Genomic DNA, 13861 nt, shown 5'->3' with positions numbered 1-13861 from the left:
ATAAAGAGTAAAGGGTTTTTCTTTATTTTCACAATAGAATGGCTTGAATACTCTAACAACAACAAAAATGTAAAACCTGAAATTTCCTGGTCTCTACTCGATAAGATGACTACTTTTTCTTAAAAAAAAAAAAAACCAAAAACCAAAAACAAAAACTGGTAAAAGGGGAGAAGTGAAGAAATGAACTTAGTTTGCACATATTTTAGTTAATGCACCTTTTCTCACTGACTGTTGCTGGCTGTTCTTCAGTATTTGCCCTTGTTCATTCAGGCTAAGTGCTATGCCTGATAATCTTTTGCTGAGTGTTAGAAGTTGTGTATAAAAAAGTTGAGAGGCTCTAGATGAGGATATTTTCTTTGACGAAGTGTTTACTTTTTCATTTGCTAAGAAATAGAGTAGGGGCAGGTTATTGTAATCCTGCTAGAGACTGAACTGGTTCAGGTTAGGTTATATAGTCTTTGTAAGATTCACTGTAGTACGTACTGTTCCCCTCTCTCTCCTAAGCTATAAGTCTTCAGAACTTTCCAGCGGGAGCTAGGTGTGTTCATTGGAATTTCTCCCTTGGTAGATCCTAAACTCGTGTGTGTGTGTGTGTGTGTGTGTGTGTGTGTGTGTGTGTGTGTGTTTTCACTCATTTTTGAAAGACAGACAGAATCCAAAGTAGGCTCCAGGCTCTAGGCACAGAGCCCAATGCAGAACTTGGACCCATGAACCACGAGATCATGATCTGAGCCGAAGTCGGATGCTTAACCGACTGAATCACCCTGGCACCCTTTATATGTGTCTTTTCACAAGTCCAGTTTACCTCCCAGTTGGAGTCAGGGGTCTGCTTTTGACAATGCTTCATCTACCTCTTGTTTGTTTTGCTTTTAGGGGTAGCCATACAAGAGTTCCCACTGAGAGCCTGGGGATATTCACTGGGGCTTTTTCCCACTAGTGGGAAATGTTAATTAATTTTTTCTTATATTATGAGAGATCTAATTATTCTCCTTTGGTTTTCATTGGCTTTCTGCTTATTTTTTTTTCTTTTATCCTCTTATCCCTTGCAGTTTAAGGATTTATCAAAAGTTTTGATGGAAAAATGGCCTGAATATTAGGATAAGATCTCTGGCCCTACCATTCACTAGATTCTGGCCCTTTATGTCTGTTATTTTTATTTCTCTAACCTTAAGAGATGGCCAGAAATGCTGCTAGGTGGTTTTGTTGTTTTATGTTTTGGTGCCACTTAATGGCAGCTATCTGTGCCCTTCACCCAAATCCTACTTCTCTTGCCCTGTGCCCAGAGTTGGCAAATTAGCCGAGGGAAAAATGGCTGCAGTATTGGCTTACCTCTCCGTTGTTTCTCTTACTTCAGGACGTTGGTTCTTCAAGTTTTGTTGCCTTCAAACTTACTTTCCCCTTGCATCAGGCTGGTCTAAGTAGTTCTCAGTGGGAGTGTAGTTCTGTGGCAAGCTACTCCATTTTCGCCAGAAATGGATGCTACGTGTAACTTTAAATGTACTGTTGGTGGTTTTAGTGGGGACTGGCTAATGTTTATTCATATGATTAGGCATGATTTGATAAGGTGCCATTCATGAATAAGATTTGAGAAAAGCTAGAACTTTTAAATAAAATTTAGCATAACGATGGAGGGGAGAGACAGAAGACAAGTAATGAATTGAGATGAACTAATAGTAATTTGGCTGAAATCATGGAGGTTTGTCTGGAGGTATTGACACCATGGACCTGATCATTCTTTGGATTTAAGGTGATGGAGAAAAATCATGTTGACTTATTTAAAGATGCTTAAATGTTAAGATCTTAGGTGTTTAGAGGATAGTTAGGAATGTAGGAAGGACTTGGGAAGGGAAACCCTTTTTTAAGTGGATGTGACCTGTTTGGAGGAACTCCAGTAATAAGTAGTTCAAGAATTGAGAATGCAAATATGAGATTTTTGAATCATTCTTCCCCCCCCCCCCCTAACTATTGAATGCCTATAATGTAAGGCAGTGGAGATCTATAGGCAAGACTTGGGATTCCTCAAGGAACTTAAATCTAGTGGGAGAGTCAGCATTTAAGTAGATGATCACAGTAGTACTTAATTATAGCTGTGACAAGGACTACAGAATGTAATTGTAAGATTTCTTGAACGCCATTAGCAACAAAGGTATATGAGAAATAGTGCAAGTATTAAAATATTTTATGGAATAAATATCTTTTAGGGACAAATAGAAAGTATTTACTTTTACTTTGCGTTATATACATTTTTCTGATGTGGGAGAAAAAGAAATGTCTATCTTGGATAACAGAGGATGCCAAAAAGAAGGTTATGAATACCTCTATGATAGCACTGCTTACAACATGAATGCTTGTCTCCCCCTGGAACTAAGATTATTATATACAGGAACTTCCACTTTCGAAGTTTCTGTCATATGCTACTTACTGCTAACCATTTTACATAATTCTTAGTTAATTCTCAGAATAAATTTCAAGATACATATTTTTATGCTGAACTTTATATATAAAATGAGCGTATGTAGCCAAGACTGGCTGCATAACAGTCCTCAGGCGTTCTGTGTGAACGATGCTGCCTGGAATTGTGCTGTGGGGGAGCTCTGAGATGGAGCCTTTATTGAAGTTACCTCAAGTACTTGGAGAGATAGTTTTTATTAGTTTCATCCTCAGTGTGTGACTATCTCATCATGGATAAAATTGGCCATATGCAAAATTAACCCATCCTGAGAGAGAGTTTTGAAATCTGTTGCTTAGATTTGTGAAAGATCAAAGTTTAATTATAGTGACTAGTGTGCATGATTGAATTAGAATATAGCTCCTGTTTCTGAATCATTTGTTTCATAGTCTTTACAAATGAGGAATGCGTTAGCAGAAGAGAAGTTGTTTGCATGGATTGTCCGAAGCCAAAGAAGATGTTGTCAGTATTTATTCACTCTCTGGAATAAGAAAATCTATCGATATTATTTTGTGATTTGATTCTTAAATTAGGTCTGGTATAGTTGGCACACTGATAGTTCTGAGGGTCCTGAAACCCAATATTAACACCAAGAGTTGAATTGGGCTGTTCACATACTAGAATTGCTACCTTTTGAGATCCTGGCTGGCCAGGTGGCCAGCTTCTTAATGTAAAATATCCCTTAAAATGACGCAGATAGTGATTTGTACAACTAATTGATTTGAATGGATTGTCAGAATCTTAATGATTCCCAGACCATGTCAGTATGTCTATATTTTCCCTACACTCTAAATAATAATCGTATAGAGTTTTTGGGGTAATGGTAAAATCTGATAATAAAAAACAAATATTTTTTTAAGGTAATGAAGACCTTGCTGTGTTTTTAAATTAGATATTTGACATATCTAGTCAGTTCTGTTGGATCAGACATTATAAAAAAAATAGGAAAAATAAATAAATACTTAGAATATGATTGAAATCTTTTTTTTCTATATTCACATACCTTTTTTATAGAAATGACATTGAGAATTAGTAACTGACCTTAAGTTTGATTGCTATTGTTATAATTTCTGAATTTGTTTCAACTTCTATAACTACTCACTAAAAACATCTAGGAGTCCAAAGGGTAAAAAGATGATAAGGCAGCTATGGGTGATTTTAGGTGTTACACAGTTTGCAAAGGTGAGTGATGCAGAAGGAGGTTTTGATGGGTTTCTATTCACTTCTGCTTGTGTTGTTTTGTAGAATGGCTCATGAAAATGATAAGAATTAAGTAGAGTCCTTGGGGTTTAGCAAGATTTTCTGTTTGTTATTAAGAATGTCCTGACTGAATACTTTTCATTATAAGTGGGTTGACATAAATTAGGATTTTTATCCTTTTATCCTGGCCTCTTTCAGTCTCAGAAGTGTCTCAATTTGGAAGAAATGCACGTCTTAGTGATAAAATACCTTATGTTTGTTTTAGTAATCACATGGCCCAGGTAATTCAGAGATTAGATAGTTCCAACTGGGGGAAGTGAGATCTGATGGTTGTTTTTTGTCAACTAGAGTGAGTAGAATTCCAACTATTTAGCCTTTTAAATTTGTCTTGTAAAAGAGCTGAGTTTTATTAAATTTATTGTGCTGTTAAAAGATTGTAGACATATATTAAGTTGGATTTTTAATGAAGTACCTTATTTTGGTAATGGACTTAATCCATTGATGGCGATATTTTCTATAATTCTCAGTACATTTCAAAGAACTGTATACCTTATTGGGAGAAATGGAGATACTTGTCTAGTTATTGGAATTCATTTTGTCTTAACAAGAGCTTTAATTCTGGCTTATCAGCTGTGTGAACTTGGGCAAGTAATGTAACTTCTTTGAGCCACATTTTCATAGTTTTTCAAATGAAACTAATACTTAATAAGGATTGAAAAGAAACACATGTCATTCGATTTCAAATAATGCCTTGTGTAAAGTAGGTATAAAGTTGTTGAGCCACCAGTTCACTTAAAAGTGTCAGACTACATAGGAGTTTTACAGCTCTTAATAAGTATTATGATTTAATTACAACCAGTAATGATAATTTCCATTGCATAATGCATAAGAACATAGATGTTAATAAGTATGATTTTCATTCTTAATTACCTATATATTAGAGTGCTTTTTCCTCGTATATATTCAAATCACTGAATAACTGGAAATTATCTAATAGTGAAAAAATTGCATTTTTCTAAATTGGTAAGAAGTTTATAGTATATATTACAATTTAAACAATATGCATTCAGTTGTTTAAAACTTGCATATGAATCAATAAATATGAACCAGTCTGATAGCAGCATCTCCATGGTCGTATAATACATACATGCATAGAAGTTTAAAACTTTCACATTCCTGGGGCACTTGGGTGGCTTAGTGGATTAAGCATCTGACTCTTGATTTCGGCTCCACATTGGGTTCCTCGCTGACAGCACGGAGCCTGCTCGAGATTCTCTCTCTCCCCTCTCTCTTTGCTTCCCCCCTGCTATGCATGCATGCTTGCTCTCTCGCTCTCTCAAACTTAAAAAAAACCCTTTCATATTCCTTTAAAAAAAGGTTATTTGGGAAGCAAAAATTTACACGAAGAGGAACAGTGTGACAGTTGTGAGAAAGGTGAAATCCTTTAGGGCTGCAGATGATCTAGGAAGGTTCTTAGAGGAGGTGGATATTGGGATAAGCTTGGAAGGAATATAGAGAGCCTTACAAGGGAGGCAGTGGTAGAAACAAGTTTGTACTGCTGGAAATTTGCCGTTCATCTTTGGACTTTGGAGATCAATTGTTGACTTAAGAGGATTAATATCAGGGCCAGACTGAAAGGTCTTGACTATTAGCCTAAGGATTGTTTATATGCAAGTGATGGGGACTCCTTGACTGTTTTTGAGCAAGAGGTTGATACAATTTAAAAAGTACTTAGGGAGATTAATTTAGCCATGGGAGGACAGGGTAGATTGATGTATACAGAAGATACAAGAAAAAAACACCAATTAGGGAGGTTTTTTGAAGTAGTTAATGCTTAAACTTGAGGGTGGTGGTAAACATGGAATTGATGCTTTATTAAAATATGAAGGTCTGTAACCTGCCTTTTGATGTGATTGCTGCATAAATGCAACTATTTTATATTATTTTAGTTTTGTTTATTTGAGAGCAAGACAGGGAGAGTGTGACGGAGGGAGAGGGGCAGAGGCAGAGAGAGAGAAAATACCAAGCAGGCTCCACGCTCAGCATGGAGCCTGACACAGGGCTGGATCCCACAACCCTAGGGTCATGACCTGAGCTGAAATCAAGAGTCAGACACTCAGCCTCAACCTGTTGAGCCACTCAGGCACCCATGCATCTTAGATGTTTAAAGAAAAACTGTAACTTAAGCTGTTGGTCAAACTAAGGATAGTGTTACAAAGCAATTTTCTTCTGTTTTTCTCTATTGATAACATTCAGCTATTAATGTGAATAGCAAAAACCTCTGGTAAGCTTAAGAATTAGTGTCCTTTTCAAATGTTTAAAAAACTTAACTGTCAAGTTTAGTGCCATTTTATTGTAAGCAGTAACTTGTAAAGAAATGTAGCAAATGATAAATACAAAGTAAAGTGCCAAAAATAGAGTTTTTTCTTTAGGTTTTATATTTGTATGTTTACACTTGCTTAGTCAATTTTGGATTATGCCTAGCTAAGTAAGAACACCTAAATATAAATAAGTAATAACTTCTAAATATAAATTTGAAATGTGATTTTATAACTTTTCAAAAATGTGAGCTTTTCAAAAGTGATGACTTTCCTGTTTATTATTTATATGAATTTATGTTACTTGAATGAGTGAAAACTACTAGTTATTCCATATTGTCTAAATTGAGATACCCAACTTTACAATAAAGCAGAACATTTGAAATAGGCTTTTTTTTAGAAAAATTGATTTTAATATTATTTGTTAACAGTTTATTACTTTTTTCCCCTCCCTTAATATCTCTTCCATACACCAAACAATAAGATACTATTCTTATTGTGGATAGAAATATATTCTGTTGGTAAGGGTACAAGCTAAGGTGCCATTAACAAAGAGAATGCCAAATTCTCAATTTTCAAACAAGATAGAATTTTATTCATCTCTCATTTAACAGTTGAGAGGTAGGCAAGGTGGTCAGGAGGGAGTTCATGGCTCTGTTTGGTCCATAAGGTCATCCAGGAACTCAAGTTTCTTTTATTTGTTTCTCAACCATCCACCCTGGGTGCATTTTTTTGTTTGTTTTTAAGTTTATTGATTGATTGTGTGTGTGTGTGTGTGTGTGTGTGTGAAAGAGAGAGAGAGAGAATGAATCCCAGGTGGGCTTTGTGCCATTAGCACAGAGCCCAACGTGGGGCTTGAACCCTTGAACCATGAGATCATGACCTGAGTCAAAATCAAGAGTCCCATGCTTAACCGACTGAGCCACCCAGGCGCCCCACCCTGGCTGCATTGTTAAGTACAGTAGTTATTAGCCATATGTGGCTATTGATATTTATATTTAAATTACATTAAAAATTCAGTTTTAATGTATTTTAAGTTCTTCACAGCTACATGTGGCTGTTGCTGCTGTTTTGGACAGTGCGGGTATAGACTACTTCCATCCTAGCAGAGGTTCTGTTGGTCAGAGCTGCTCTAAGAGGGTTGTTCTTGTCTGCATGGTCTTTGCTGGCTTATGTTGGCTTAAGTTCTGGTGTACAGGTAGGGAGAATGAGAGGAGTAGGGGGAGGGGAAGGCGTGGTTTTGTTACAAATAATTCAAGAGATGCACAAATCACTGCTTACAGTTCATCGGCCAGATTTAGTGACATGCTGACATCCAAGTGCAGCTGGAAGGACTGCTAGCTGTCGGATGTACCCTGCCAAAATTTGGTTTAGCAAATTTGTACCCAAGATGTTAATAATTTAGAATAAGGTTTCTTTCTGTCCCTTATACAAAGTAGACAGGCATCAGCACGGGTAAAATGCTTAATTTTAAATGACTATGCCGAGATTAACCTGCAATTACAAACATTGTTTTGATACTTTATTTGAATTACTTCTTAAAATTTTTTTTTTCAACGTTTATTTATTTTTGGGACAGAGAGAGACAGAGCATGAACGGGGGAGGGGCAGAGAGAGAGGGAGACACAGAATCGGAAACAGGCTCCAGGCTCTGAGCCATCAGCCCAGAGCCTGACGTGGGGCTCGAACTCACGGACTGCGAGATCGTGACCTGGCTGAAGTTGGACGCCCAACCGACTGCGCCACCCAGGCGCCCCATTGAATTACTTCTTAAAGTTCAGCAGAATTAACGTTATGATCATTTTGACAGCAAGGCCATATCTAATGTAGTTCCTCTGTCTTAAACTTTGTGAGAAGATAATTTTTTGTGTAATTGAATAAAGACCAGAACTTTTATTTCTATCTTATTTTATAGATGTTCAGTAACTTTTAATATTTTGATGCTGAGCAGCAGTGTGAAAAGTACTGGTTAATGATTTAGTCTTTCTTTTTCTCTCCCCACCCCTCTTGTTCTCTCTGTGTCTATATATTTATCATGATTGTAAACTGCTTAGGGCTTATGATAAGGAGCAGCAGTCTTTTTTTTTTTTTTTTTTCCTCCACACCATTTTTGTATCCCTGCTCTTAGTCTTTAAGATAGACACTGAAACGTTCACGTTCACTGAAATGTTCATGTTCACAACTTCCATATTTCTAAATAATGTGCCTTATTCAATATAACTTGATTTATCAGTTTTGGAAATTACATACCGATTATTATAGTAGAAAAGGATTTGGCTCTCATACTACCTTTTCTCTCCCTTCCTCACTCTTCTTTTATTCCTCTGTTAGCTTTAATATTTCTTAAATTTCTTTCATGTCCCTTCAATTAAAGATGGTATCTCTTACTCTCAAATTAGCAATTACAAATTTTAGTGTCCCTGATCTTCCTTCCTCATATCTTTTCCTCCTATCTCTCAAGTTTTGTCCTCTCTTCCTTTTAAATTGCCGTGGTCAAATATATTTACATTAGTTTCTATAACTATAATTAAGTTTCTTAGTTTTGTCTGTTGCTGGATTCTAAAAATCATAATTAGTAAGCAGCTAAATTTTTAATGACTACATAAATGCTTTTCACTGAAAACTAATGGTGGAGCAATTACAGTTTTTGTCATAGCTTTATTGTTTCTAACTTCACTTAAAATTCCCTCATTCCTTTTTGGTTTCTTGCATTTTTAAAAAATTTTTCTTAATTTCATCTTGTATTTAAGTCATACTTTCTATTCTCCGTATTATACAAACTTCCCTTTTTTTGCCCACTGTCTACCCTCTGGAGCCTTCTTTTCTTCCTGTTCTAATCTGTTTTGTCACCCAGTACTTTTCTAACCACTATTCATTTTTGTAATAGCTGTTGGAAATTTGTTTTGTTAATGTTTGTTCCTTCTTGTTCTTTTTGTTAACTGTTTATTTGTAACTTTTTAAAATTCCTTGGTTCTGTTTTGATTAGAGAGAATATGAATGCATGTCTCAACGTCTTGAATCTGAAGTGTCAGCGTTTTTAGAGTCAGAGCCTTAGAGTCGTCTTGATGAAACACGTGACGAAGTCTCATGTTCTAAACTGTCGGGGGTAGGGGATTGGGGAGATGTTTACAGATATATAACCATTATTTTCTTTTACTTACAAGTCATTAATATTTTAATGTAAATAGTTTTTTTCTAGAATAATTTTGCTTTCATTTATTTTCTAGGACCCTAGACTTTGCATAGTTTAGGATACATATTTCTTCTGTTGATAAAGACTGTTTTGTTTTACTTCTTATTCTATTTTTGAGGATCCAGATCTTTAGACTTAGATCTATTTTTCATTACAAGCAGTGTTCCACAACTATTGCCCAGCATTTCGTGAAATTGACCCATTTTACCATTACATCTGGCTAGTGACTATGGCATATAGTGATGTTAAAAGAAATGTTTCCTAGGTGAGGAGGCTAATGTTAGTTTTGAACTCTAATGGGTCTCACCATCAGTCTGGGTGATAAGTTGTGCAATACTCTTAGACTACTTTTTATCTTTACAAGAGAATAGTATTGTAAAAATGTCAAAAAATATCCACATGCCCAGTTCACTAGTAAATATACTGCTAAATTTGAACCTTTTTGGCAGTAGCTTATACTACTCAAGGGACCATATTTTTACAGAATGATGTATTTCAAAGGGTATTGGTTTCCGTTGTAGAAAATTCATGCATTTAGAGCAACTTAAAGCCAGAAACAATTGTGCTTGTGCTATGGGTTTAAAATATTAGTCATCTTGAATGCATGTCCAGGTTAAATGTCAGAAGCTATATATTGCACAAAAAGAAAATTTATTGTTACCAGATTGGACTGTACCTGTGCTTATATAACCTTTTCCTTAGAGCATCAATTGAGTATATGAACTAATATCAGCCAGATTTTTGTACACTAACATTATTGATAATAAAGGAGAAGTTCATTGAAGAGAAAAACAAATAAAGGAAGCACAAAAGTCTCATACTGTATGAAACTACAGAAATGGATCAAAGAGTTTGACAGGAAGTTTAATGTGTACATAAGTAGAAGCTGACAGCAACATGCTGTGTGTGCCAAAGGTTCCAGTGATGGAAAACCGAAACATAGTGCTCACTGACCACAGCATGAGCCTTGACACACATTGTAAATAATCCAGAGATCTATGACTGCATTAAGCACCAGGCTGGTGTATTAACGGCAGTAAATCTATAGCTGCATAAAGGGCTGGCATGCAGAAATTCCTCGGATTAATTTTTGTAATGGATTAATACGAATACAGCAGATATTTTCATTTTGAATTCTACCATCCTTTACCTCCCCCTCCCCCCCCCCAACTTTGCCCTCCCTAGCATGATCATTTTTTATTTCCTTCTACTCACCAGACTTGTATTTGTGGATACTTGTCTCAGTACCATCAAGTTAAAAGCTGAAGATGCTTCTGGTAGAAAACATTTAATTACTCTCAAGTTGAAGGCAAAGGTATGTGCTTCATTAAACTGTTATGGTTAGGAAATACTTTGTGAAATGAACTCTGAATGTTTTCAATGTAAAGAGGTGCTAGTTGCTTCCAAAAAATATATATATATTTGGTACTTTAAGTAATTTATTTTGGAAAGCTCCTAAAACTTACCCAAGTTTCCAAAAGCATAGACATAATTTCATGTCACTGTTCAGTGCAAATTGGATCAAAATATAGGCTTCATAATAAATACTACGGATAAGTCTCCACGTGCCATTTGTAATGCTGTACAAAGAAAAAACTTGAGTTTCCACTGTCCCAAGTAAAGTTTCACTGAAGTCTCTTGTCTTCAGCTCTATGAATTACATTTGTAGTTCTTATTTCTGAACATCACTCGGACTCTGAAAACACATCCACATGCATTGCTTTTTATTGCTTGCTTGTTTTGTCTGAAATTTTACTCCTGTATTTTAAGAATTTGCAAAGGTTATGCCTTCATTTGTAGACTCTTCACAGGTTGGTGATCTGTGATTACTTACTAACTTTATTGGCACAAAACATAGCTGTTTCATCCTTATTTTTTAGTTCTAGATTTTGAACTTTGAGAAATAAGTAGAATAAGCAAGTTCAGCATATTAATCGTTTACTTGGTAATCACTAGGGAAACATTAGAATTTGGGAAAACTAGGACATCTAACTTTTTTTGTTTCTAGGAATCATCAATCAACTCTATTTCAGAAGATTGTAGTGATGAAAAGATCAATTGTGTTTGTCCTTTTTAAAAATGTGTCTGGCATTTAAGCTTTCCATGAGAGAAAATATATAAAGCTGTACTGGGTGACACAGAAAAGTTGGTATCTTATAATGCCTCTTTATCAGACAAGTTGAGAAATGACTTTCTCTTTTTCCTCACACACATAAAATTATTCAGGTATAATTTTAAGATTCATGACTGTTAAGTGTTGAAAAAATTAGTGGGATAGAAATCTTGTTCGTAAAAGAAGATATTATGGATAGTTTTGTTAAGGTGAACATTTTTTATTTTCTTTTTAAAGGTGTGCTTGCTTTCTTTTCTCTTTCTTTCTTTCTTTCTTTCTTTCTTTCTTTCTTTCTTTCTCTTTCTCTCTTTCTCTCTCTCTTTCTTTCTCTTTCTCTCTTTCTCTCTCTCTTTCTTTCTTTTTTTAGATCAGGGAGAAATCTTATTTTATTCTACCACCAAAGGTCACATACCACTAGTGGCAAGGGTTCTGTCATTTACTTCAAAGTTTTATTTGTTTATACTTTGTACATTGATAAAAGTTCCTTTGCCACTGTGAAGACCAAAATGAAAAATTTTAAATGCATCTCATCCTTATTATGGGTGCTGGTGGGGTAATGTTTTTTTAATAGCCTGATTTTTATAAAAAATAATTTTTTTTTTTTTACTAAGGAGACGATGCTTTACGTCAGCTCTGCCTGTAACTACAAGATTTTGTTATTAACTCTAATTAATGACATTATTAGTAGTATTGAGAGTGAGGATGTAGCCACTAGTATGTTCCATCCTGTTTGCTTTTTATTATATCTTTTTTTGGGTAGATAAGGTGACACTTAATATAATTTCTGTGAAGAATGTTTTCAAGTGTCGATATTTGCAGCATTGATAGCTGTGAAGCATTGTTATGGATGTCCTGGCAAGAGAGACTAGAAAGCTTTATTTAAATTAAGGAAGGAATTAAGAAAAAAACTATATCAAAAAAACCAAAAAAAGCCAAGGTGGAAATGAATGAATCTTATGTTGGTATGATTTCATTAGAGTCCTTAATTGTCCATTTAGTTCAGTTTTCATAGACCAAAGATGTATTTTAGATGTGGTAATTATTATTTCTCCTTCTTCTTCTTCTTCTTCTTCTTCTTCTTCTTCTTCTTCTTCTTCTTCTTCTTCTTCTTTTTAGGAGTATTTGAGATTTTCAGTTAAAAACTGATAACTGAAGCTATACGTTGAGAGTATATAAGGCAAATATCATAGCTCAAACTAAATTTTAAAGAGTCAAGCTGATTAAAAAAAAAAAAGTAAACCATAAAGCACGCTTATCTTTGCAAATATACAAACCTTTATTTCTTATATCTGATACTTTTTGATATATAGTAAAAGAACACATTTATTTTTTTGCTTAAATACATATTCTTCCAATTCTGCCATTCCCCCTCACTGTCTCCAACCCTCAAAGAAAATATTAATTTTAAATAATCACTCTATTAAGTACAGAAATCAAAAAAGGGAAACAGTTGAATTTTGTCACTTTTCTAGGTGTATTTCTATGCAGTATTTACAATACCTGGTGGACCAGAGCTTCCTCGGCTTTGGCCAAGGGCAGAACTACTTGAAAACCAAATCACATGTTTCAGAGGCTGGGCACTCTGTCTCTGATGGCTGTTTCTGTAATTTGCTACAGTTTGTATGTATTTACTTGGCGGTAACCTTGCTGCTTAGATGGTCCAATCACAGAACATTTGGGTTAAAATTTTCCTTAGAACAATATGCTACAGAGTCTAAAAAATACCATATATGATAAAAATATTTACTTAATATGCTATGATAATTCTTTTATAGTTACTGATTTGATTGAATTGTTTCAAGTGAGATTTGAAAAACTGTTAATAAAAATGATTGACCACTTATTTTTTAGTTAATGCCCCTTTATGTGGAGCTTTTGTTGTCATTTAGACTGCTAAAGAAAAACTTGGCAATTAGTCTCTGGTTTTATATATACCTATCTATACAGCTTCCTATCAAAAACTATCTGAATTTTGATAAAGCTGTTTCACAATATTGCATTAATCATCTGTGTTGTAGTTAGTGCTACCACACAAATGATTCTGAAATATCTAGGATCCTACTTCATAATTCATGTTAAGTCTTCCAGAAGTATATCAGTTTGCTTTTTAGGTTCTATAAAAAATTATGTATAGTTTCCTATATAAACAAAATCGATGTTGAACATGAATATAACATACAGTATATTTGCATTTAACTTCTACAATAAAGTCACCTACAGATAGATCAATCTAATTTATTGTATTTGTATGTCTGCATAATTATACATAAAAATATATTTGAAAGATGTTCTTATCTCAAATTCTAAAATTCTGTGGAGACTCATTTATGGATATGGGATCATATCAAATTTATTCTAACCTCTTTTTTAACTATCTGTAGGTCTCTTTCTGTATCTGTCTGTATATACTTATTTACTGAGTCCTATTTGGATTAGGATCATATTTTCTTTTAAAATAATGTTGCTGTATGTACTAAATGACTTCCACATTAACAGCTATTTTCCTTTGTTCATCTGCTCTCAATACAGTAAACATTTCATTAACTTTGTACTCTTCCCTAGATTGATGATTTAAGTTAAAGAGTTGA

The 13861-nt window shown here is 34.6% G+C and overlaps 1 protein-coding gene across 3 annotated transcripts in view; it reads left to right on the top strand.

Annotated features, from left to right (window-relative positions):
• Positions 1–13861, top strand: part of FANCL (FA complementation group L) — an 85489-nt gene that overhangs the window by 25624 nt on the left and 46004 nt on the right. For all 3 annotated transcript variants that reach the window (XM_043603437.1, XM_043603439.1, XM_043603438.1), the window contains exon 6: positions 10379–10475. In XM_043603437.1, coding sequence (XP_043459372.1) covers positions 10379–10475 — 97 coding nt within the window. The remainder of the gene's footprint in view (positions 1–10378; positions 10476–13861) is intronic.

This window comes from Prionailurus bengalensis, chromosome A3 (genome assembly GCF_016509475.1).
Source record: "Prionailurus bengalensis isolate Pbe53 chromosome A3, Fcat_Pben_1.1_paternal_pri, whole genome shotgun sequence".
NCBI lineage: Eukaryota > Metazoa > Chordata > Mammalia > Carnivora > Felidae > Prionailurus > Prionailurus bengalensis.
The sequence above is the reverse complement of the archived record's forward strand: the minus strand, read 5'-3'. Positions and strand labels throughout refer to the sequence as shown.